Genomic DNA, 26534 nt, shown 5'->3' with positions numbered 1-26534 from the left:
TCAGAGCCTTTTGTTGACTGAATGAGTAACCTTCGCTCCCCCTGCTGTCTTCAATCCTGCTCCCCCACTGCCTGAGACTGATGACTCTTCACCTAATCATCACTGCGCTGACGTCTGGCAGAAAAAATGATCTAAAGGATCAGCCTTGGCCTGAGTTTCTGAGCTGGTACACAGATGGCAGTAGCTTTGTGGTTGAAGGTAAGCGGAAGGTGGGGGCAGCAGTGGTGGACGGAAAGCAAGTGATCTGGGCCAGCAGTGCCCCCTAAAGGGACATCGGCCCAGAAAGCCAAACTTGTGGCTTTGATACAAGCTCTACAAATGGCAAAGGGGAAGTCTATCAACATTTACACTGACAGCAGGTATGCTTTTGCCACTGCACAGAGCAATATACAGACAAAGAGGGCTGTTGACATCTGCAGAGAAAGACATAAGATGCTGTGGCTAAAGGGAATCAGATGGCAGACCTAACCACCAAACAGGTGGCCCAAGGAGCAATGGTCCTGGCAGTCAAGGAGCCTAAAGATTATTATGATGTCAGAGAGGCCAGCTTTAGATACACCCCCAAGGACTATCAAGTTTATGGACAAATTAGGACTGGTAAAGGACACCCCGTATGTGGTAGTAGAAACAGAAGAAGGAAAACTAGTCCTCCTACAGGAAGAAGGACATAAGTATGTTACCAACTTACATTGCTTGACCCACTTGTGGGCCAAGAAATTAAAAGGTGTGGTTAGGTCCTCCGACTACTATGTTATAGGACTCTCTGACTTGGCAGAAGAAATAGTCAAAAGCTGCAAGGCCTGTGCTATGACTAATGCAGGATACTCCATGTATACTCCTGAGAAGAGGCTCAGGGGTGACTGGCCTGAGGCCTACTGGGAGGTAGATTTTACAAAATCTAAGCCAGCTACTTATTAGTGTTTATAGACACCTTTTCAAGCTGGGTAGAAGCTTTTCTAATAAGCCAGCTACTTATTAGTGTTTATAGACACCTTTTCAAGCTGGGTAGAAGCTTTTCCTACCAGGACTGAGATGGCCAATGTGATAGTCAAGAAGATCCTAGAAGAAATCTTCCCAAGGTTTGGGATACCCAAGGTAATCATGTCTGATAGTGGACCTGCCTTTGTTGCCCAGGTAAGTCAGCAACTGGCCAAGATATTGGGGATTGATTAGAAGTTACATTGTGCATACAGGCCCCAAAGTTCAGGGCAGGCAGAGAGGATGAATAGAGCCATTAAAGAGATCCTTACTAAAATGACCGCAGAGACTGGTGCTAATGATTGGATAGCTCTCCTACCCTTTGTGCTCTTCAGTGTAGGAACACCCCTGGACAGTTTGAACTGACTCCCTGTGAATTACTCTACAGGGGACCCCCTCCACTGGTAAAAATAGCCTCTGTACATAGTGCTGACATGCTGCTTTCCCAGCCTTTGTTCTCTAGGGCTCGAGGCACTTGAGTGGGTGAGACAGTGAGTGTGGAAGCAGCTCCAGAAGGCCTACTCAAGAGAAGGAGACCTGCAAGCCCCACTTTGCTTCCAAGTTAGAGATTCGGTCTACATTAGATGCCACCACACAGAAAACCCTGAGACTCGGTGGAAAGGCCCTTATCTTGTAATCTTGACCACCCTACTTTCTAGCCTTATGGGATCCCTTTTGATTTTGCTTCTACTTTTAATTATAGGTCCATTTGTGTTAGATAGGCTAGTTGCCTTTATTAGAGCAAGACTTAGTGCAGTGCATCTCTTAGTTTTGAGACAACAGTACCATGCCCTAAAGGATCAAGTTCATCAGGAAGAAGATTGTGTCTACTTCTAAGATTAGAACTACTAACAAGTAAAAGTGGGGAATGAAAAAGTGTACCATAAAAACAAAAAACTATGCCTTTAGACCCAGGCTTGAGAATGTGACCTTTGTGTCTCAATGCTCCAAGGTATGCTAATCATAAAACAGATAGTGACATTCCTCCACCCACCCACTTCCTGAGTTCAGGGAGTGCTTGTTCAAAAAGGGTCACCCTGACCATTCATGAAACCTGCTATGCAAATATGCTATTGTTAGAGGCTCATGGAAACTGTCTTGAGAAATAACCACACAATTACCAGGTATTCCTTGTGACTCTTGTGACTTTGCACTTCCTCATGACTCTTAACTGGTATTTTTGGTATTTTCCAACAATGCCCTCCCCACCCCCCTTGAGTTGTGGATTCTTCCTTTAAATACCCCCTTACCCAGCTACTCGGGGCCCATGGTCCTCTACCCCTGTGTGGTATATGATTGTGGGCCCCAGAGCACGCGTGGAATAAAAGTCCTCTGGCAGCTTGCATTAAAAAAAAAAAAAAAAAAAACTTGCACCATTGCTGGATGCTCTGAGGCTTGCTGCTGTGCCTCTGATCTGGTCTCAGGTACTCACCCACCAGAACTATAAGCCAAAATAAACTAGCTCTTCCTTAAGATGACTCTGGTCGAGGTATTTTCTCAAAGAATCAGATGAGTCACTAATGCACTTTGTGAGTATTTTTAAGGTCCCACTTCACTTTCAACAAAAAGAAGTCAAGTTTTCATTAGGCTGGTGGGAGACAGAGTGAAAATTCCAATCATCCAACTTAAGAAGGAGCACATAATGAGTATATGAGATATATTTGTATGACTTATGTTCATACAAAGTAGTTCATAATAATCATACATATTTTGTAGTTCTCCACTTTAAGTATTTCTTTCAAATAATTGTTAGTTTTTGCTATTGACTAAGAATTGCAATCTATGAAACAATGACTTTATTAAGGTAAAGAATGAGGATTGAGTCGAAGTTAGTTCATTAAAAATATTTCTAGTAATTTGTATTACAAAATTCCAAAAAAATCTTTATGCTTTTACCTACTCAAAAATATCCCTGAAAATTATAAACCAAGGTTCATTCGAAGAAAGAGGGAGAGGGAGAGGGAGAGAGAGAGAGAGAGAGAGAGAGAGAGAGAGAGAGAGAGAGAGAGAGAGTTAGGGAAAAATTATTGAAATGAGATGAAAAAGCTATAAAAAGCTATAAAAAGCATAAGTGAAAGTGTGTGCTGTCAAGCCAAAGGACAGGAGTTCAATCTCTGAGAAACACAAAGGGGAGATTTCCCCTGACTTCTACACATGTATACACAGTGCACATGCCCTTTCCAAACTGAATAAATAAGTAACTGAATGGAATAAGTAAGATATAGATGAAAAAAGATAACAGGAAAACTGCAGATACCTTTCTACATATGGCAAGGACCCTGTCAACCTTCTCACTATAAGGCTCAAGATGCAGCAGAACCTATCTTTTTATTTATTTATTTATTTATTTATTTATTTATTTATTTATTTATTTATTTTTGGTTTTTCGAGACAGGGTTTCTCTGTATAGCCCTGGCTGTCCTGGAACTCACTTTGTAGACCAGGCTGGCCTTGAACTCAGAAATCTGCCTGCCTCTGCCTCCCAAGTGCTGGGATTAAAGGCGTGAGCCACCACGCCCAGCTCAGCAGAACCTATCTTAGGTGCTTTCTAAAATACTATTTTTATATTTGAAAATTTTACTTATACAACATATTTTGATTATATATACCTACTACTTCTTCCCATCAATCTCCCTAGGTCCTTCTACCTTGTCTCTCCCCTTCTCTTATGTCCTTATCTTAAAAAATTATTTATTCTTACTATACGTATACAGTTGTTTGCCTGCGTGTGTGTCTGTGCAGCACATGCATGTTCTGCCCACAGAAGCAAGAAGAGGCCATCAGATTGACTGAAACTGGAGTTATAGAGGTTGCGAGCCATCATACAGATGCTGGGAATATCCTGGGTCTTCTGGAAGAGCAGCTATACTCTTCACCACTGAGTCATCTCTCAGGCCCCCATATCCTCTTTTTATATGTAGAAACTCATATATCTTTCACACATCCATGAAGAAAATAGCTGAACAGCTGTTAACCTCACTTTACCGATTGAGAAAATGAGGTCAGCAGATCCACTGAAAGTCACATGTGACAAGCCATACAATGTGTCTTCAGAATTTTCACCTACAATGTTTAGGTTAAAATTCCTTTGTTTATATTCTATATTCATTTCATTTTGTATAAATTTATGTGTGTTTAACATCATACCACATCTCTTTTTGATATTTTCCATATATATATCACATTTCTTTCTTCTTCTTTTTCTTGATAAAGGGTATCATATCATAATTCAAAACTCACTATGTCATCTAGTCTGGCTCATAGCTCACAGAAATCTTTCTTTCTTAGTCTCCTGAGTGCTAGTATTACAGGCTTACACCTCTGTACTCCTCTATACTTACTTCCCTAATAACCAATTGTCACATATCTGCTTTTGAGCCATTTCCTGTATACAAGGCTTGTTCTAGAGCCATATAAAGTCAATGTCATATTTTAAAATACAATGGTGGATGGGAATCAGCATAGTGCCTAAGCAAATCCAAATCACACAACATTAGTAGTTCAGGCAGTGGAAAGCCTGCAAAACAAACAAACAAACAAACAAACAAAAAACAAAACCAAATAGTTCCCACATTACAGATATCCAGCACACTTCCTCCCCACACAGACAGACCATCAGCTATTCTTAGTTATCACTTCTAATAAACTCAAACAGCAAGGGATCAAACACGCACACAGCAAAACCTAAACTGTACTTTTGAAATTGATTTTAAAGCCTGAGCCTTGTAATGATCAGTATGTTTATTGGCTTGGGGATAAGAAGTGAGGAAGATGATATCTGGAAGAAAAGGGGAGGGACATGCAACAGCTTCAAAGAGTCCAGACATCAAAGAGAGCCTCAGTGATGGCGAGAGTGGAGGAGGGCTTTCAGTAGACCTGTCCACCTTGAGTAATGAAATGAACCCCTGACTTGAGTGGGAATTAGGGCAGACTGGGGGCCTCAGAAACATCAGCCATTAAAAGCCAGAGTGAATGAAGACTGCAAACCAGCTCATCAGGCATTAGTGTTTATGTCCCATAGAGTAGCAGAGCCAGCCCAACACTCTAGGAAGAATACCTGTCTGAATAGAGAGGAAGAATGAAAGATTCTTACGGCATGTGTAAATAGCATGGAAGTAGAAGCCATGGGACTTACTGCTGAATTACAGTAGGTACTGATAAAAAGAAGTTATAATCAATAGAACAACAGATTATGCATGACCTCCCAACCTTGCACCAGTACTCAACACTCCCTAGGTAGAAACAGATGGCATCCTTGGTAAAAGTAAAAAATGGAAAAGGTGGAAGAAGACATTTTTAGGAAAATTTGAATTCATACTTTAATATGGCTTAAATTTCCTTGTTTTTTTTCCAACTTAACTACTGTAATGCAGAGGTTTTAAGTCAAAATATAAGCAGTCAGAAATTTAAGTTCCACAGGCACTTTTGTCTCAGGTTTACCTGATTGTGATATTTGCTTATCTTCTAAATTCATCTGTCACAGACAATACACTGGCAGAGCTGCCTTGACACCTGGAGGTGGTATAATTTAGACTGTGGCATGTGTGGCTCAGAAAAGCAAGCTGTGTCTTAGGTATGTGGGTGGGTGAGAAGAATTATAGACAACAGAGGAAATCTGAAGGAAATGGACATGAGTTAATTTCCACCTCTACAGGATACATTATTCTAATTAAGTTGTGATTCTGCTGTGTGAACAGCAACTTCTATTTTTACATTATTGTTTTATTGCTTCCTTCACAAACCAACACACAAAAAAAGATAGTTAAAAAACATGTCATGTACATACCATACCCACACCCACAGAGAACACAGAAAGAGAAGGAGAGGGAGGGGGAGGGGATGGGGATGGGGAGGGGGAGGGGGAGAGGGAGAGAGGAGCAAGTTGTAGGTCATAGAAAGAAGGATGAGTAGGGCTGGAGAGATGGCTCAGCAGTTAAGAGCACTGACTGCTCACTGGGCGTGGTGGCACACGCCTTTAATCTCAGCACTTGGTAGGCAGAGGCAGGCAGATTTCTGGTCTACAGGCTGAGTGAGTTCCAGGACAGCCAGGGCTATACAGAGAAACCCTGCCTCAAAAAAAAAAAAAAAAAAAAAAAAAAAAAAAAAAAAAAAAAAAAAAAAAGCACTAATTGCTCTTCCAGAGGTCATGGTTTCAATTCCTAGCAACTACATGGTGGCTCACAACCATCTATAATGGGATCCAATGCCCTCTTCTGGTGTGTCTGAAGACAGCTACAGTGTACTCATATAAAATAAAATAAATAAATAATTCTTAAAAAAAAAAAAAGAAGGATGAGTAGATAAAGTGTTTGTAATATAAAAACAAAGGCCTGAGTTCTAAGTAAAGCCATGTGTGGTACCTGCAATCTCAGGCCCTAGAAAGATAGAAACATACAGATCCCTGGGGCTCACTGGCCAGCCATACCATCGATACAAGTTAGTGGTAGCTTGTATTAGCATAAATGTTTCAGAGTCTTTCTTTAAAGCTGATGAAGCTGTTTGATTCATACTTATATCCTATAGGATACTGTGCATGAGAGGGACTAAAATATGCTGACTGGATGAGCTCGGGGCACTACTCTGCCTCAGCTTCAGCCTGTGTATCACCTTCAAGTACACACCCATAAGGATTCTGAGGTATGAGGAGTTCTCTTTCATCAAAGGTAACTGGAGAATTATAGTCAAATACTTCAGTGCATGGTCACAGCAGTCAGACCCGGGGGAATAGAAGGATCAGCTCATTGTTTAAGAGTCCTTGCTACTTTTGCAGAGGACCTGGGTTCTGTTCCCAGCACCCACATGGCAGTTCACAGTTCCCTATTATTCCGGTTCCAGAAAATATGAAAAGCTCTATGACATGGGCACCAAGCATGCAGTCAAACATTTGTACACATAAAATTAAAAAATAAGAATAAATTTAAAAAAAGAGGAAGCCAGACCAGAGACCAGCTTGGCTGTGTCACTGTACTAGTTGGCTAGAGTCACCATAACCATAACAAAATACACAGGGACTTATTTTTCAGGGATAGAAGAAAATTTCCTCACTCTGAGCACTGCTTTACAGGAATGTGTGTTTTATTGTACATAGCAAATATACATTTTATATGAATTTCAGACTTGGGTTATCAAGTTACACATTAATTTTTAAAATTGGATTAGTACTTATTATTTTGAGGAAAATTGCCATCCATTCAATATAATGCACAATATATTACTTCATTCAAATGTTAGGTTTGAGCCCTTGGAGTTTTACAGTTTCCTTTTTTTCAGTTTCGGAGTTCTTTATAGATGATGATCTCGTACATTTTTTTTTAATCATGGGTCTCAGTATGGACAGCTCTGTGTCAGTCCATGTCTTCACAGGTCTGGCTTAGTGTGGACAGTTCTGTGTCAGTCCGGGTCTTCACAGGTCTGACTTAATGTATGCTCTTCTGCTTCAGTCTACATCATCATGAGTCATTTTGGGTGTGGACATCTGTTTCCCTCCATGTGTTCATGGAATTATCATTTTATATGGTTGTTGGTCTGAGCAGAAACTCTTGTTATTACAAAAAAAACAAGTTCTCTTTGATTTTGGGATGGCTTCTTAAATTTTATCTTTCAAAATGAGCCATTTAATAAAAACTAGAATATGATAATGACATTGAAGGAAATTCTACAATAATCTGGTATTAATCCATTCTAAGTTGAGGAAGAAAATACTCAATATTTTTGATACCTTATTTGTAGTCATCTTTAAGGTAAAATCTTTCTCACATTTCAGAAGAGAGGAAATCTGGGTACAGAGACTAAAGTTTTTTTATCACAGGTCACAATATCTAATAATAATTAAGCAGGGATTTATAGCTAGTATATCTAGCCGCAAAGCCTACTCCTTCCCCTGTATTCTAAATTTTAATTCAGTGAGCTACTAAAATGAGCCACTGAACAGAAAAGACATGTGTGCATGAGGTTGTGACTGATTGTCAGGCCCAAACGGTCTTACCCTCATAGGCCTGACTAGACCTGCGAAAATAGATTGCCATTCTCTTGACCCAGAAAAGCATGTAAATCAAGAGGTTCAAATCTTTGTTTGTTTTCATTTTGAAAACATTTGCAAATGTCCCAGGCTGTCAGTTGTGTGCATATCCAAAGTGCTACCAGCATTTGAAAGCTATCATGCCGAAGTAGCTGTGAGTGCCATTCCTGTGACTGTTTTGTTAGTTAGCTTGTTTTGCTTTGTTTTGCCTTTTTACTTTTTCTAAGAGATCTGTAGAAAAATAATCAGCCTCAGCGCCAGTCCATAGAATAGTTCAAGAATCAATACCAGTGGAGTCATAAGCTGTGATCAAGTCCGCACAGTGGGGCTAGACTTGTGGTCATTGACCCACAAGCAGTGCTCAGTTTTTTCTGTGTGTGTTCAAAGGTGCAGACAGCACATGAGAGCTTATGGGGTTAGATGCAGATTTCTAGGTGATGAACATACCCAAGTTAACAAAACATGTACCAGAGATACAGCACTCGTGGCCACATTAACCCATGCCACACTAAGATGATCCTCACTGAGAAGAAACAAACTGTTCCTAAGCTAGAAGAGAGGACCTCACAGAAGAAAAAGATGCCCCAGTGCAAGCTGCTGAAATGAAAAGTTTGGCATATTATAAATTCAGACGTGAAAAAAATAATTTCTATAGGTGTTCTAAAGGTAATCTCAATGCAGAAAGGCATGGAAAGCTATTTCATTTGTTCGTTGTTTTGGGGATTTTTCTCTTTACCACCAAATCTATGCACATTACAGTCAATGGTTTATATGGAGGTAAAAAAGCAAAGTAGACTGGTCAGATGATTCCGTGGACAAGGTGTCTCCTGATGAGCCCTACAAGCTAAGTTCAGCTCCTGGCCTCTGCAAGGTAGAAAGAGATAACTGATTCCTATAATTGTCTTCTGGCATCTACATACCTATTGTAGTATATGAGAACTCTCTCATACCCACACACAATAAACAAAGAAACAAAATTGAAAGTTGAGATTCAAAAGCACAATCAACTTGAGCAAGCGAGTTAATAAAATGTATTACAAAAGAGACATCGGGAATCCATTTAAAGAGCTGAAAGGTAGAGTCATAATAATATTTCAAATGATTCAAAATAAAGATTGACCCTTAGCTTTACAAAAATGCCTAAGATGTAAACAACCAAAATGCTTCTGAAAAAGACCTAGTAGTTTAAGTCAAATATGAGTTGTAGTAATGGTAGACAATTCTACTGAATATAATTTCAGAATCAGTAAATATCATTGTTAATTGACAGTTGCCATGAGTCAAGATGGCCACCTCTACAGGTGGAAATATGTACTTAGTTCTAGTAAATACTTTTTAATTGGTCATGATCTATTTTAATGAGTCCAGAACAAGGGAGAACATTGCGGAGAACCCCCAGGCTCTCCATAACGCTCAGGGAGCACGTCAGAATGCCCCAACATTCTCCATAGTGATCAGGGGATGTTGAGAAATAGGGAGTTCACAAGGCAATGCATCCTCTTCAAGCTCACCCTCATCACAGCTGGAACACCAATGGGAGTCCCTGCCAGTACTTACTGCTACTCCTGTCTTATAAAGGAGGTAATGCACAGTCTGTGTGACGTCAGCTGCATGCATCAGGTTATGGTAAGGATTTTTGTGCTTGCTGTAACCCACTTCGAGGGCCTCCACAAATGAGACGAGTGCAGAAATGGGTATCTGAAAGAGAACAGTAAGCGTCACTCACTGAAGACAGGACTATCTTGTGAGAAACACTAAGGTCCCTGCCTTGCTTATTTTGAGGGCTATTGTAGATCAAAGGAGGAAGCCACAGTGTTTCTTAGTTAATAAAATTCCCTGGTAAAACTGTTAGATACTTTTGAAGTCTAACATTAGATCCCTGGGTGAAGAACACTCCATCTTACAAACTGCCAAAAACTATACAGATTCATCTCTAAGACAATTTGTTTAAAATATAAACGGGGGGGGGTTGATGTGTAAATATGCAACCCTGTTATTGGTGACTCCTAAAGTTCCACATTTCTTTGTCATTCATCTGTTTTTAATCTTTTTCTCCAATCCCAAGAGAAGAGATGTTATATAGGTGCATACAGCCTTTATTCTGAGAAAAGTGTCCCCAGCACCTATGTTTTCTTGAAGCCTTCTGATGTAGGTACAGTGAAGGACAAACAACAGTGCTATAACTTATTTATGGTAAATAACTGCAGAAAGCACATGCTTCAATACAGCCCTCAAGAAATGATAGACACTCTCTGTCCACAGATCAACATTTGTGTATAAAATAACCTGCATTTCCCAGAGACTCATCCACATGATGCATGAAGTCTGAGACAATCAACTGGATAGAGGTTCCCTTGAGAACCTGACCCTGGAGATGATTATGTCTCCTTATTTAAAGCAAGAAATTAACCTGAAGCATGGGTGGCTGGGAAATACCAGTGTTCTGTAACAGATAAGTGAGAGTTTTGTGTGAATGAAGCCTGAGGCGAGGGAAAGTTTGTAGAAGCTGTTGAACTTACTCTGTCTCCATTGCTGTCTTTCTAAGACTGCTCAGTAGTGCACATAATTGTAATGAAATGAGATTGGCAGGCAGCACCTATGGGAGATTCAGCTACTGCAGGCACTGCTTCTAAGAAGATAGGTCTCCAGTCTCTGCCTTCCAGCAAGATTTACCAGTCAGTATGCAAAGGAAGGAGACCTCAAGAAATAAGAAACTACAGTCCCACCAGAATGGTATCCACAGTTGCCCATAGCAGTTTCCTATCTACTTAAAGGATTCCCTTAGTTTCCATTGAAGTCAGTCACATAAGGATGGACACAGTTTAACTTTTTAATGAGGTTCTGACCTTAAAACGGCTGATCAGGTCATAACGTGTGAGTAATTCATAGAAAATGAACTTCAGTGCATGATCTCCACTGGCCTCATTGAGGGAAAAGACATCAAAGGACCACGTGTCCACATCCTACAGGAAGAAAGCACTATTAGTTCACATCACCTATGAACTACTAATTGACCCATGTTTGAGTGCACCTACAGACCACACTTGCAAGGCTCTAAAGACTCTTTGTTGCTTTCTAGTGTGGTAATACAAGAACATTTACTGTTAAAAAATATCAAAGACATTCATTATCTAACAGAAATATTGGCAGGCATTATGGCTGGTAATTTATCAAGCAATTCTTAGGTGGTGTTAGTAGTTGCATTGTACAGATGAGAAAATGGACAGTTACCTAATTCCTCAAAGGCCTATTGGAAGCAGATGCTTGGGAAACCAGTGGGAAAAGGACATATAGCCTTCTACACTGAGGTCTCCTCTCAGGCTCCTTCATTCAGTTCCATCAGCTACTAGTCTGAGTTCAAACCAGCCGGGGCACATAGCTCCTGTAAACTCTCTCCAATCCACTAGCATCCTATGTAATGACATCCTCTGAGCCCAGGGCTGACACTGTTAACTCATTTAAAAGTGTTCAGAAGCATCTTATGATACTGAACACAAAAATGGATTGCCACTTACACTTCAATAGCTAAGCTGAAACCCAAGAGAAAACATTCATTTCATGAACAGAAAAAGGCTTTCTGGAGCCAGGAATCTGGTAACATATTTCTCTAATTGGTATAGTGCTTTGGTGAAAGAAGTAAATGTAAAAACTGGACTGGATGGCACCGTATATGCCATCAAATTCCTGTATGTGAACAAATACTGGCTGGAGAATTAATGACAACATTATCCTGTGTGCTCTTGCCACAACAATACCAGCCACTTGTGGCCATAATAAACAAATGTGTGTTTAAACCATAGTTACATCATCAGGCATTTGGTTTGCTTAACATAGCATGGGAATTCCTTCCATAGTTAAAGGATGTGTGTTGACCTTCTCTTGATAACAAGGACCCACAAGAGATCACAAATACTGAAAGCCAGGGGTTGGCTGGTACTGCAGGCATCAGAAAATGAGGAGGAGCATGAAAGGCTCAGTGTATCCTAAGATGACCCCTCAATCCCATCTCTGTGCTCCTGTTTCACTAACACTTCCAGCCATCATGTTCAAGACCATTGGAGATTCTCTCATGGAAGCTAAACTTGATAAAAGCAATCATATAAAGGTTAAAAAATATACCAGAGGATCTCAGTTGAATTCTTTCTATTTAAACTTGGTGGTGAACTCACTTCATTTAGCAATAATTAACCTCTCATTAAAATAATGAAAGCTGTGATGTGAAGTGTTAATACACAATCCTCAAATCCCCCAACTCTAGAAAAAAAATCATATGTCCCCTAGTGTTACACAAGACAGCCTGGGAGGGACAAAGTGTCCAGTATCACATGGTAGGAGAACTACTTAATAATCTTACTGCCAATCTCTCATGTGAGATTACTACCTACAGATGGCACCTGTAAACCCAACACACCCACTCTGTGATTCTTAGGGTATGTACCTTAAGTACCCAATGAGGATCCTGGGCATAGATGCCAAAATTTACCCACAACCTGGAGCTTGGAGTCCTAGCCACCAGTCTGAACCAATCATGAGAAAGACATTGACAGCTCCAGGAAATGAGTATGGGAGTGGGTATTCATTCAGGGCCTTCATTTCAAGAAAATCTTAACTGTTGTTCTTGAATTTTATTCTTTCTCTAAGCCACTTAGGGACTCACTGAAAGTACTAATTGAGGAGGCTGTAGGCCTCTAAAGGATACTAAACCTGGAATTTACATTTTAATGAGAACTGAATTTAAGTGCCTTAAACATGCTTTCTCTTTTATCAAATTTTGCCCAGGGACAATTGTAGTTAAGATAAGAGAACATCCCAGTTAGCACAGCCTATAGGAAACTGGAAATTGCTAACTCCTCCCATTTAAAGCTTATCCAAGGGGCTGATTCCTGAGTTACAGGACAACTGTTCTTCTAAAGAACAAGTCACTTCTGTGCATCTAGAGCCCTACCCCAAAGGCTACAGTGAAATCAGAAGCTAATATAAGTGGAGACAATACCAGTACTGACATGCGACCCAGTCAAAATCTAGACCATCAGTTGTTACGTATTCTCTTACTTCGATGTCATTTTATGCCCTGTTCACACATTAACTGCAAAAGTTAAACACGCCATAACACAAAGGTTAATTTTAGTCATCAGAATTCTCTCAGTCTTTGAGAATTTTTTGGAACTAGAAGAAATCAGTAGTTATTTTCATATAAACTCCAGCAGCTCAGTGCAAATGACCTTTCCCCAACAGACACAGAGAAGGAAAGACACTCTGTCTCTGTGCTTTCCAATCCACGTGCTAATAAAAGGCAAGTGTGGAGAACTGCAAAGATTGTACATTGTAGAAAGGACTTGAACCTTCTCAACCAACAATGGGGTCAAGGGAAAAAGCTTTGGCCTTAAGGCACACATCAGCAGACACATGAAGGGCAGATAGCCATTTGGAACGAGCTGGCCCCTGCTCTCACTACTCCAAGTGTCTTTCTCTCAGGTGACACAGACTTCTGAGTTTCTTTTCCTTAAGTGTTCTACTTTTTACTTTTCAGTTATTCATAAAAAAAAAAAAATAGAGAGACTCCAGTTTGGAAGATACACTCTCATTAACAGCCTGCTATCGGTGAACCTATCTGTGTTTGTGACAGAGGCAGAAATAAAGGTTTAAACTGCCCTCTAATGCTCCTAAGATTTATGCTGAATGTTTCAGTTCAATTATGAAAATCAATGCAATTTCATTGTGGGTGTTAGGAAACAGGCCTCAGGAAGTGGCTCTGCAGTGCGGCCGAGCTGGGAAACTTCACTATAAACTACACGGATGGGCTGGCCATTAGCATGTGGGTGTGTGGCTCCTCACCATATCCTTCCTGCTCTTAAGACGAGGGGAGGAGAAAGAAATGAAAACAGGAAAAGAGAGGCGTGGAACCTATAAACACAGCCAGTGGATGTCTCTGAACAAGAAGGAAAAACATGAACGTACAATCAGAATGGCCCCATGGGGCTTGCTTCTTACACGAAGCTATTTAAGAAGCACTCATCAACCCTCTTTTCATGAGCAGGTAATTTATCTTTTGCAAACATCATCAGATTATACTTGGTACATGTTTCAGAGATAGACAGTACTGGAAGTCAGAATTCCATGCTGCTGCTGCACAAATGGACAGGTGCTCAGTGCAGACAGAAAGTATTATCAACTAGCCCAAATCACCGTGCCCTAGCCAACCTCACCTTGGGACTGAAATGCATCAGGAACACTTCAGACCCCTGAATCTGACTCCATACTTCCTCAAGGAATACATCTGTGTTGGAAGTCAGGTTTGTAAGCCTGAAAGGGGGTTACCGTGCAGGGTTGAGCCTGCCTAATCCAAAATCATACTTGAGTGACTTCCCATGGAATGGTTGGCTCAGTGCAAAGTCTTAGGAAAACAGCAGAATATCTGAGGGGGACAAGGGCTCTCTCTGGAGAAAACAATCACATCATGGAATGTTACCAAGAAAGCACTATGGGCTGGGAACACTGTGCAAGCCTCAGCTCTGATTAACTCTGATTCTGTTTTTCCTAAAAATTTCTCAGTCTTGGTTGCATACTTTTATTTGTTTGTTTTTGGTTTGGTTTGGTTTGGTTTTAATCTTACAACATAAACTTGGAGCAGGTAATCAAGTACTGATTTAGATACAAGCAACACATTTCTTCCTAAGTTTAAACATTTTTGCTTTATTGCAGCTGATCTGTGGCTACTGCTACATGAATTGCATCACAGCAGATCACTGGGTAAACAAAATTCTCACAGGGCTTAATTTAGAAGAAAAAATTAGGAGGTAAAAGACTAAGAATACAGCACTACTATTAGAACGGATTTTTTAAAAAAGAAAGATTGAGGTATAAATAAGAGAAAGGGCAGAGATGAAACCCTATTGTTTCCTGAGGGCAAGTGTAGCTGCTTTATTGTTTCCACTTACATATAAGCCTTCCCATCAGGCTTACCTTCAATGCATCGATTACAGCTGGTGGATAGCTCAGCCCAACCATGTTTGATGTCCGTCTGTACATTCTGGCAAAGTTGAAGGAGAAAACAAAATGTAACAGCTTAAAATGAATGGATGTACACATAAAGACAAGTGATAAACACCCTGCAAATCTGGTGACCCAAAGAACTTGAAATTCCAAACTTACTCAAGTGAAGAGTTCAAAAGAAATGAAAGCAACCTCAAAGCCACTGGAAACAAAGTTAAATTAAGTTCATGTGCCCCATATTAAACACTAAATTACTAAAATGACCATGTGGCCTGGCTGCGGGACAGCAGGGATAGTGCACAGCATTGCACTCGATGATGGACAAAGGACCAGTGTGCCCGACCCAGCAGAAATGCTTCTCTCCAGAACCTCTAAAGCAAGCAAGGAAAGGTCCCTGGTAAACTTTGAAATCATCAACGTGGGACTTCTAAATTGCATAAGTGTGTAATAGGGGCTGGTATAAAAAAATAATTCTATTTCTTGTAGGGAATTATTCAGCATCAAAAAGCTAGCAAACTATGTCTCAGGGAACTCAGAGTCCTTCAGTAAACTATCTTCCCTTGGTCAGCGACCTCAGTGTGCTACTGGTCTATTCCAATACTATTTATATATTTTAAAATGTGCATCAGATGACTTCTGACTTTAAAAATGAGGCTGAACTTAATCTAAAATCTCAAGATGAGAATTCTGAGCAAAGGGAACTTTTGTCCTAATGATGCCATGGGGATTAAAATATCAGTTTTTACTCAGAAATTTGAGTTTTATTATAAGTTATCAATATTATATTATAGGCTATGGGAAGGGGGATGGAAAGGGAGAAACATTTGGAATGTAAATAAATACAAAAATTAATTAAAAATTACATTAAGGGAAGGCTTACAGCCATAGGACCTGGTATTCTTCTTATTGTCTTGGCCCTTGTTTACCAATGAGTTTCACCTTTACCTTTCCACAAATATCCCAGCTTGTACCGCATGGACGATGGTCTTGAACCTGGGCTTCTCATCGCTTCTCCTAAGCATCATCCCCATCTGCCGTGTGAAGGTGGAGGCCAGCCAATCCCGAACTTCTGAAGGCACAGCGTCTGACTGAATGTCACTAAGCTCATCCTCTGTATCCAGCAGTCGCCTGGAAATAAAACACACAATCAAGGCACTGAGACGAAATCTGAGTCTAGAATTTTCTGTTTGAAACAGTTCTCTTTCTCTATCTATCTGAAATGCAGATACAGAAACATGATATAAAACTGGACACAGAACATGCAGACACCCAAACCCACACACACACACACACACACACACACAGAGAGAGAGAGAGAGAGAGAGAGAGAGAGAGAGAGAGAGAGAGCGAGCAGTGCACTTTGGCAAGGTTGGTCTTACTGATGGGTCTCCTTTGGCTGAATGAATCTAGCCTATCCTCCAAAAGCCCAAGTGTAAAAAGCTAAGACCCAATCAGTGACTGTATTGAGAGAAATCACTAAAGGTGAAAACTATTGCACAAATTGCAACATTCAAGTATTTGGAAGAAATGATTTTAAATGATACCAAGGAATGCCCTTTTAATTCAATAGGATATAATGGAAACATGAACTTTTAAATTCAAGGAAACTTTCCCAAACAATGCAATTCTTCATTTGAGTCCAGTGACTTTAGTCATCTGTGAATAGGCTTTTCTGAATGGCCTAACCTATTCAGATGTCAGAGCACTAGAAAGGAACAAAATAATTATAATAGAACTAAGTATACCAAGGGAAAAAATGAATATCACCTATTTAAGGCTTATTAAAATTACACAATTAAAATGGACATCAATATAATGGTGCTTTTTTTTCCTTGTTGTTTGTTTAGATGTATTCATTTGGGTAAAGGGGGAAAGACTGTAGTATTAAATTCCTAATATTAGTAATGAATTGCATCCTTAAAAATATAAGCTCAACAACTTATAAACTGTACTGAAATCCTCAGCCTGGAGTTTAGTGAAGTAAGACATCATAAATAGCGAGGAGCCTGTCTGACTAGAGGGACTTTCACATTGGACATTTTGACAGTTTCCAAAAGGAAAGCGGTTCTAGTTCTTTCAAAATCAATTTCAGTGCCTACAATTGCTATAGTGCTTGTATAATTTAAGTGGAAATGTTTGCTGAGGGAGGGATACTGGGGATTGGATCACTCTAGGAACCTCCAGTTGCTAATGCAGACGGTGGACTCAAACACTCATTTGAGCCTAATGTGGTACATGCGGGGCTGTCACAGTGGACTCTATAGCAGGAAAGACCTTGTCAGGCTTTAAGAACTGCCTTGTCTTCTCTGACACCACTTTATCATCCCAGGCATCTGTGCAGTAAGTTCTGTTGGTCCTCTCATAGTTGAGGAAACAATAATTCTAGCTCTTTCTTTGTTGAAACTGATGTTTCAGAGTCAGAGCTCTGAACCACACCCCAGACCTGCCACAAGAAAGGGTTGTGGGAAGGAGGACAGTACGGGATGGGATCAGACTGATGGGCAGAAAACATAGCATTACTTTCTTAGCATCATCATTTCTAGCTTACCTTGTTTCATCAATATATACAGATTCAAGCACTGTGGCTGCATATTCCAGATTCTTCTTAAGATCTACCACAGAGGCCTCTCCTCGTTCTAATTGCTTGACCAAAGACCGTAACCTACAGGAGACAAGATGACGTTATTAGAACAAAGGAATCAAAGAATAATTCTAAAACTCTGATAGCACATGCTTTATAGTCTTGGATATTGTTTTTCACTCCAATATATCTGAAATTTAAAAAGTAGCAGTGATAAAAGAGCAATTTATGAAATAATAAAGTAAGAATAAAAATGTTCTCTAGCCAGGCCCTGTCCACAACCAACATTTTGCAGTACGCATTCATTGTTATGAAGGTTCTAAATTACTGACAATTTTCTTCTCAGAGATGTCTCTTTTGTATGATAGAGAGCCATCTGAAGAGCTCAAACACCATTGGACATCTCTGAAATTCCCTCTGTTGGAAAGGCACTTTGCTCAGCAGTGGACACAGAGAACCATAGCCCCACAGCCTCCAGATGTTTCAAGACTCATGAGAAGGTATAGAGTTCCACTATAGCCACAGATAGCCATGGGAAACAGATGCAAGGAAGTTATGTCAGCAGACAGGAAGAATGTCTGTAAGGAGAACAGTAATGACATAACTGTCAAAACTGAGGATTCCTGGTAAACTGAGGATTCTGGGTGGTCCAAGAGAAATGAAGAAGCACATTCTCCTTACATAGGAATCACTGGAACAGAGAAGGGCATTGTGGGTAATGGTGATAAAAATGTCTGCAGGTGGTCAAAGCAGAGGAACAGAAGCTGTGGCGGCAAGCACCTCTTTGAGTTGTTTGACAGCCAATGGTTTGAGCACAGACAGCACAGACTCAAATGTCAAATGTGGATTTAAGTTTTGCTTCACAAAGTATCCACTCTGCACATCAGATAAGCTATGCAACATCTCTGAGGATTGTAAAATAGACCACCACACAACAAGGATGGGAAGTTGACATAAAGATCAAATGCTAGTGATAATATTAATAGACTATGAAATTCTTGGTAATTCTGTATGATGTTATTGATATAACTAGTGTCACTATTGTTAGTCAGAGGTCATAGTTCTCACAGGTTAGACAAGAAAAGTCTTCCCAGAACAGTTAAGATGACTGTCACGCATCTTTTGTATGTGGGTTTATGCAGTCTGCCTCACCTGTCTGATATCAAAGTATCCATAAGTTTGCATTAGCACGACAGAATAGGTGAATTACTTGACAAGGTTTGCCATTGAATCTGGAAACTTACGACATTTGACTGTTCCAATACCCTGGTACTTGGCAACTTATACCTTACTCTTCTCAAAATTTTTGAGAAAAAATGTTCTACCTTGACCCTGAAAAGTGGGCAAAATAATTGGTTCTTCAAGTTTTAAGTCTCCCAAGAATTTCACTAGTGTAGAATACAGATAAGATTTAATTGAGGGTAGTCTCTACTGTATTGACTGGCAATGTCCAACATACAGAGCTTAGTCTGTGGAAGTCCCTGTGGGTCTGAAGATGCCCATCAGCCTGTGAGCTACATTTGTGAAAAGTACCAGGAAGGACACTGGACAGTTAGAACAAGACAAGATGTGGGCATGGGAGGGGCTGCCCATTTCTCACACTCAGTGAACATCCTGTCTGTCAAGGACCAGAGATATGTCAAGGACCGGAGCTACTTTTTACTAAGAACAAACACTTTTAAGCAAAATACATTCCCAGCTAAGCCTGCTGCCAATGCTGATTCTCTCTCGGGAGCTCAGACACGGAGAAACAGGGCTTTCTGCTGAAAAAGTAAATGAGAAAAAAATTCAAACTTTAAAAACATTCTGCCCTTGGAGACTCTACCAGAAACCTAGCATAAATGTTTTGTTAGCACCCATCTAATCCCTTAAACCTAGGAGCAAGGGGGGAAAGTGGGGAAAAATGAGGGGAACTATAACTAATAAAATAAAACCTGAAAGGGCCACCTTCTAGTAAGAGTTTCCAGGGGATTAAATAGAAGCAGCTGTAATCAAAATAAAAATGTGTGTATGCTAAAACAAAAAAACAAAACAAAACAAAAACCAAAAAACCCTAGACATGCAAGTGAGAACAGATCAAGTAAAACCAAACCAAAAAAAAAAAAAAAAAAAAGAAAAGAAAAAAATTCAGCATACACAATTATACTTTTTGATTCCAAAGAATAAGAAAAAAAAGGAGCTGGGAAAGGTTTGAGAAAAGAAAACGCATTGCTTTAAAAGTAGCAAAAATTCCTGGCTGGAGAAACAGTGGTTAAAAGCCCTGGCTGTTCTTCCAGAGGAGCTGGGTTCCAACTCCAGCACCCACAGGGCAGCTCACAACGGTCTGTACCCCTGGTACCAGAGAATCCACACAGACATGAATGCAAGCAAAATACCAATGCACATGAGATAAAACAAAAAGAAGAGGAAAATAATTAATAGTGATAGTGATGATAACAAGAAGAAGTAGCAAAAATTCAACCTGGCTTTAGGCCTCTCCCTTGCCACACACCAGAAAGCAACTGTACAGTGGCATTAATTTTTTGAGGACAATGTGGGATAACTGAAGACATCCATATGCCTGTGTGGAAGGATTGTTGTGTATTTGTATGGAAGACAATACATGTGGTAATTCATGGACTTTCCAGAAAAGAGAAACAAGCAGCTTGAAGGAACACTCTGGAAAGTGCTCTGTAACATAGTTGCTTTTCGTGTCCAGTTAGATGGCTCCTGATTGCACATAGGAGATGGCTCCTGGATGCATGCAGGACCTGGATTTAAGTATAAACTTTACCAAGCAGATGACTTCTTTAGAACTGACCAATGAAACAGAAGCTCCAAGCAGGATAATGGGACAGAAAGTGAGCAATGAGAAGCAAGCTTCTATTTCTAATTATAAGCACCACCTGTGCCACCCTTGCGGGCTAACACCTTCTAATCAGGAGACGACTGAAAGGACTGTCAGAGAGATCTTGGCTTACTCCACTATAGTTAACTAATCTCATTTCCAGGAAAGTCCAATATCAAGAGAAGCAGGCAGTGAGGAGTTTCTGGTTGCCCTGCCATGGAAAACAGGCCCCAGAAGAAGTCACACTTCACCTGAGAAAACAATGAGCACTTAGAATCTGCAGGCACACTTCACAGCATAGGAAGCCCCAAACTTCTGCATCTCAGTCAGCAGGAAGTCAGCAACGCAGGGGACTAATAACCCAGAGAAGAATTCACACACAGTGTACTTCCACAACTCGAAAATGTACACATATTTATATCTTCCTAGTTTTCTAGCATTTGAGCTAGGCTGAAGATGTGTCCTGGCAGAGAACATGGGATCAGGGTTTAACCCACTAGTTTGAAAAAGAAACCATCCATTTGACACATTCACCTCTTTTGGTATAAAGATGATAAACAACACAAGAATATCCCAGGGAAGAGTCAGCAATGAAGTTTTGTCTATGGCACACAGAATGCAGAGGAGGAGCTCACTGCCAATGGAGCTTGCCAAGGAAGCATCTGCTAGGAACTCAAGAAAGTTCAGGAAAGCATAGATTTGTAGAGTGAAACTGATGTTAAAAAGTGAGCATATGGAGAGAATAGGAATTTAAAAGAAACAAAACATGACAACAGAAACGACAATAAGAGTTTTTGTTTGGGTTGTTCCTTTAAAAAATGGTTAGTAACTTTGTAAATAGCCAGCCCTCCCACACCCCCACTTTGGCCAGCTCCAATTTAATCCAACACCCAGGGTCAACAGACTCTGGAGCCTTAGGCAACCTGACTCTTTAATTACATTGTTGAGCAGGTACACAGTATGCCAGGGATGCTGATCCATTGGCTCCTCAGCCCACTTCCCTCTACCTCCTCTGCATCCTCACTTGCAATGCGCTACCAATTAATGGCGCTGTTCTTTCTTAGGCAAAATGCTTTAAAGTAGCTTCTCAGTTGCTAAACAACTAGTTCCCATTAGTCTCAAAACACTCACTCACAAAAGAATTCACTAGATATGCACTCACTGATAAGTGGATATTAGCCCAGAAACTTAGAATACCCAAGATACAATTTGCAGAACACAAGAAAATCAAGAAGAAGGAAGACCAACATGTGGATGCTTCATTCCTCCTTAAAATAGGGAACAAAATATCCATGAAAGGAGTTACAGAGACAAAGTTTGGAGCTAAGATAAAAGGATGGTCTATCCAGAGACTACCCCACCTGGGGATCCATCCCATAATCAACCACCAAACCTGGACACTATTGCATATGCCAGAAAGATTTTGCTGAAGGGACCCTGATATAGCTGTCTCATATGAGGCTATGCCAGTGCCTGGCAAATACAGAAGTGGATGCACACAGTCATCTATAAGATGGAACACAGGGCCCTCAATGGAGGAGCTAGAGAAAGTACCCAAGGAGCTGAAGGGGTCTGCAACCCTATAGGTGGAACAACATTATGAACTAACCAGTACCCCCAGAGCTCCTGTCTCTAGCTGCATATATAGCAGAAGATGGCCCAGTAGGCCATCATTGGGAAGAGAGGCCCCTTGGTCTTGCAAACTTTATATGCCCCAGTACAGGGGAATGCCAGGACCAAGAAGTGGGAGTGGGTGGGTAGGGGAGCAGGGCGGGGGAGGGGGGGGGGAGAAGGTATAGGGGACTTTCAGGATAGCATTTGAAATGTAAATAAAGAAAATATCTATAAAATTTTTTTAAAAACTTAATAAAGTTGTTTAGGATAAAGACCTTTTCCTGTCCCTCAAAATTTAGGTTTCCCCCAGATCCGAATCTATATCACCACTGGCTGCCTGAAAAGTAGCTGGAATCTTTCATAACCCCATTTTATAGCATCTTTGTTAAAGTTAGAGGTAGCAGTTTTGTTAAAATTGGCCCAGGAAGGACTGAATAGCTTCCTATGTTTTCCTAGTAAAGAATATCTGCCCATTTTTCATGCAACTTCATTCCAGAAAGAATATAATGACCAGGTCTCAATTAAGTGCTAGCCTATATGTTAAGAAAGATGCATAGCCAGACCATATACTGGCAACTGGATAAGAAAAATGTGAGACATTTATACAACAACATATTGTTCTGCTGTTAAGAAAATAAAATTATGAAATGTGTAGGTAAATGGATGAGCTGGAAAAATTCATCCTGAGTGAGGTATAGCTTAGACCCCAAAATGGCAAATACTGTATGTTTTCTCTTCAATGTGGATCTTAACTTTTAAGCCTCCAATATGTGTGCTACAATCCAAATAAACGCCGAGAATAGGTATAGAGTAAGGAACCAGTATTCCAAGAGGAAATAGAGTACAGTGTTACTGAGAGATAAAGGGGTAACTAGAATAGAAGGGTTAAGTGAGGAGGTGAATGGTAGAGAAAAGTAAAGGAGGGAGCATGGAGAAGGACAACTGACCTAAAGGCCTTTTCAAAAACCACATGGAAACATAGTACTATCGAGGCACACACACACACACACACACACACACACACACACACACACACTGACACACTGTATGGGGAGAAAGGTAATCAGCAATATCACAAATCTACAAATCCAGAGAATTATAATAGCACCCTTCCTATAAGATATACTGAGGTAATAGTGGCACAACTGTTATAGGAGTGACTGGTACAAATGTTATAGGATTGACCAGCCGCTTTCTGATTCAATTTAAGGCCCACTCCATGAGATGGAAGACATACCTGATACCTCCAAAGTTGCCAAGAACCTGAGAGTAGACAGGTCATGGGCCCTAGGGAAAAATCTACAGCTGTTATTCTGCTAAGGAGCAAAGCAATAAAATGACTCCCAGTGACACATTGTTATACCCATAGGTCAGTGTATCACTCAACCCTTGCTTTTTTCTTGCAGTAGATGGAGGATTAACACAAAGACCCACAACTTGACAATGTACAAAGAGTAAGAGACTTTGGAGCAGTGAGTCCTAAATGAGAAGTCTTTTTCAACCCCTTCCACCACACCTCTCCAAGGCTTAGGGAACCTAAGCCAAAATGGAGGAGAAAAGATTATTAGAGTCCGAGGTGTCAGACAATGCCCAGGGAGCAGAGTCCTCCAGACACAACAGGAATGATGCACATAGGAATTCACAAGGACTGGCCCCAGGCATGAGGTCTGCACAGGCTCAATCCAGACACATCTGCAATACCGAAGGGCAAGTAGACATAGGGTCCTACCCTAAACCAAAAAATAGTTTGTAACGGATATGTGGTGCAAAGGGAAAATCAGTTTCTTAAATGGAATCTCATTGGGTATATTAAACACATTTAAGGGCAGGCAGGCCCAGGAATAGTTGGCCAAGACAAACTCGCTCTGTCCCTGTCTCTGTCTCTGTCTGTCTCTGTCTCTGTCTCTGTCTCTCCCTCTCCCTCTCCCTCTCCCTCCCTCCCTCCCTCCCTCCCTCCCTCCATCTCTGTCTATCTGTGTGTGACACAGAGACAGAAACAGAGAGACAGAGGGAGAAAGAGCTTTTTGTTTCTTTTTTACTAAATTGTTTTGATTTTCATTTGTGTGACTGTATCTCTTTTTGTTGTTGTTTGAGAGAGAGAGAGAGAGAGAGAGAGAAAGCATAAAGGTAGGTGAGCAGGGGAAGGATCTAGGAGCAGTTAGGTGAATGGAAAAGAAACTAGTCAAATATATTGTATAAAAATAATTAAATTTAAAAAGACTGAATTTTTGAGTAAGGTAGGGGAAAAAGAAAGAAAGGAAGAAAGGAAGGAAAGGAGGGAGGGAGGAAGAAAGGAAGGAAGGAAGGGAGGGAGGGAGGGAGGGAGGGAGGGAGGAAGGAAGGAAGGAAGGAAGGAAGGAAGGAAGGAAGGAAGGAAGGAAGGAAGGAAGGGAAAAAAAGGAAAAGCTACTGTCTTGTGCCAAATCAGCATGTTAATCATTTTTACCTTTTCTTGCTGAATTTCTTTCTGGAGAATTGTTTGTTAAAACTGCACCATTAGAAGAAGAAGGGAAAAAAAAGAATAACTAGGAGGAAAAATATAAGTAAGACTCAACTTATTATGTAATATAAAAAATTTGAGAAACAAAACTATGCACACGACTCAAGTTCTGTTGAAAGATTGACAGAAGCAAGATCTAAGAAAACTGGAGATGGGAAATCGCTGAAGACTGGAGACTGTATTGATTACAAGTGGGTAGGAGGCACATTTGGAAGTGATGGAAAAGTTGTAATTTTTTTATTACTTGCTTTTTCTTATTATATAATCTCCAAGGAATAAAAATACTATGTTTCTTCAGGTGTGGGAAAAAAAAAAAGACAAGGCAAGGCAAGGCAAAGCAAGGCAAGGCTATTTAACTTTTTACTAGTACTCAAAAGAACTTATAGCCCAGGTGTTTAATGGGAATTCATTTCATGTGCACCCAAAATGAATGAATTCATGAAGCAAAAAGGGAGGGAGGGAGAAGCAGGAGAAAGGAAAATTAGAGGGAGAGAGAGAAGGAAGAAAGGAGGGCAAAGAAAATATACAACAATAAAAATAGTCTATCAGCGCTCATAGTTTCCAGCACTCCATCCATTTCTGTCATTGTGGCTGCCAGTAAGAGTTCCAGAATGAACCTGCAACACCATTTTAGGAAGAGTTTGTGGTTTCAAACCTTGGCACCGTGCCTCTGGGAAGCTGTGCATCAATTTGCCAAGGATGAGCCCATGCATCTTCATATGGGTTGTTCATTTCTTCTCACAAACTCTCTGCAAGCCATCACCTGCTTTCCTGCAAAGCATTTGATGACCTGCAGCATCTGCTCAGCTCTGCACACATTCAAGTCCAGTACAAATTACAGGACCAGAGTCCCCTGACCTGGTCAGTATGTGCAATGCATAAAGACATATGCTCAGATATAATAAGAATGTGTACCTTTTAGAATTTGGCTAGGTTTGGGGCCTTCTAAGAAAACTGGCTTCCATAAAGAATAGTCCCAGCCGCTCTTACAGTACCCAGTATGAGCACTATTAGTATAAACCCTAGGAGAACACATGGCCAAAGGTTCTTTTATTTCCTAACTTTATAATGCCGTAGATGTTATGGAGTTTTTAATTTCATATTGTCTACAATATACAACAATCAAAGCTTCAAAGTCTCTACCGGAGTTGTCAACCAAATGTTTTCTCACCCATCTGAAACAGTGCCAGTCTGAACCTAAGTTACGAGTATTCTTAGTCACCTAGATGGTGCCCCCATAGGACTTAATGATGAAAACTTCAGGCAACAATTTGAAAGTTTCTTTGGAAAGAGCTGAATGTTATTTCCTACTTTGACTGATAAACCTTCTCACTAATGTTCTCTCGATTAATAATTCAACACACATGAGCAGCAGTTGTTTTGTTGTTATTAGAACAGAAATATCTTTCTATATGAAAGTATAATTAATATGTTTCAGATACATAAGAATTGATGAAAAATTTACTTTAAAAAGATATGGAAGGAGGAAAAACTGAAGAAAAGTCTGAATGCTGCCTTCAGAATTCAAAAGTTAGTGGAGGTAGAAAAAAGTCTCTTCTCCCCCACCCCCTGCCCTAAATCCTGTTCAGATTTCACCAGGAAGCAATATATTCAACAACTTAAAAACAACCTGCATGAGGAGAGACTATGCATGGCTCCCCTCCCCGGTAAGCCTACCAAAACAGCCAATGGCCCAACGCCGCTGCCTGGAAAGCAGGTACATTTGTTAAGCTTAAACCCATTATGGTATAAAATCCTCAGGAGTTGTATACGGATCAATGATAAAGCGTTTGCCTGGCATGGGCATCCTGGGTGATTCAATCTCCAAGAACAACACACACACAGAGAAAGAGAGAGAGAAAGAGAGAGAAAGAGACAGAGAGAGAGAGAGAGAGAGAGAGAGAGAGAGAGAGAGAGAGAGAGAGAGAGAGAGAGAAAGAGACAGAGAGAGACAGAGAGAGAGAGAGAGAGAGAGAGAGAGAGAGAGAGAGAGAGAGAGAGACTGAGATAATCAAAAAGTGCA

General features: G+C 40.4%; 1 protein-coding gene across 5 annotated transcripts in view; it reads right to left on the bottom strand.

Moving 5' to 3' along the window:
* Pde1c (phosphodiesterase 1C) overlaps positions 1–26534 on the bottom strand; it is a 575927-nt gene that overhangs the window by 89679 nt on the left and 459714 nt on the right. For all 5 annotated transcript variants that reach the window (XM_085840595.1, XM_029478709.2, XM_085840594.1 and 2 more), the window contains 5 exons: positions 17538–17651; positions 15935–16117; positions 14960–15026; positions 10843–10959; positions 9554–9694 (listed from right to left, as the gene is read on the bottom strand). In XM_085840595.1, the coding sequence (XP_085696721.1) occupies positions 9554–9694; positions 10843–10959; positions 14960–15026; positions 15935–16117; positions 17538–17651 (622 nt within the window). The remainder of the gene's footprint in view (positions 1–9553; positions 9695–10842; positions 10960–14959; positions 15027–15934; positions 16118–17537; positions 17652–26534) is intronic.

The sequence above is a fragment of the Mus caroli genome, unplaced genomic scaffold, assembly GCF_978045245.1.
Source record: "Mus caroli unplaced genomic scaffold, Mus_caroli_1 scaffold_7, whole genome shotgun sequence".
Lineage (NCBI taxonomy): Eukaryota > Metazoa > Chordata > Mammalia > Rodentia > Muridae > Mus > Mus caroli.
The sequence above is the reverse complement of the archived record's forward strand: the minus strand, read 5'-3'. Positions and strand labels throughout refer to the sequence as shown.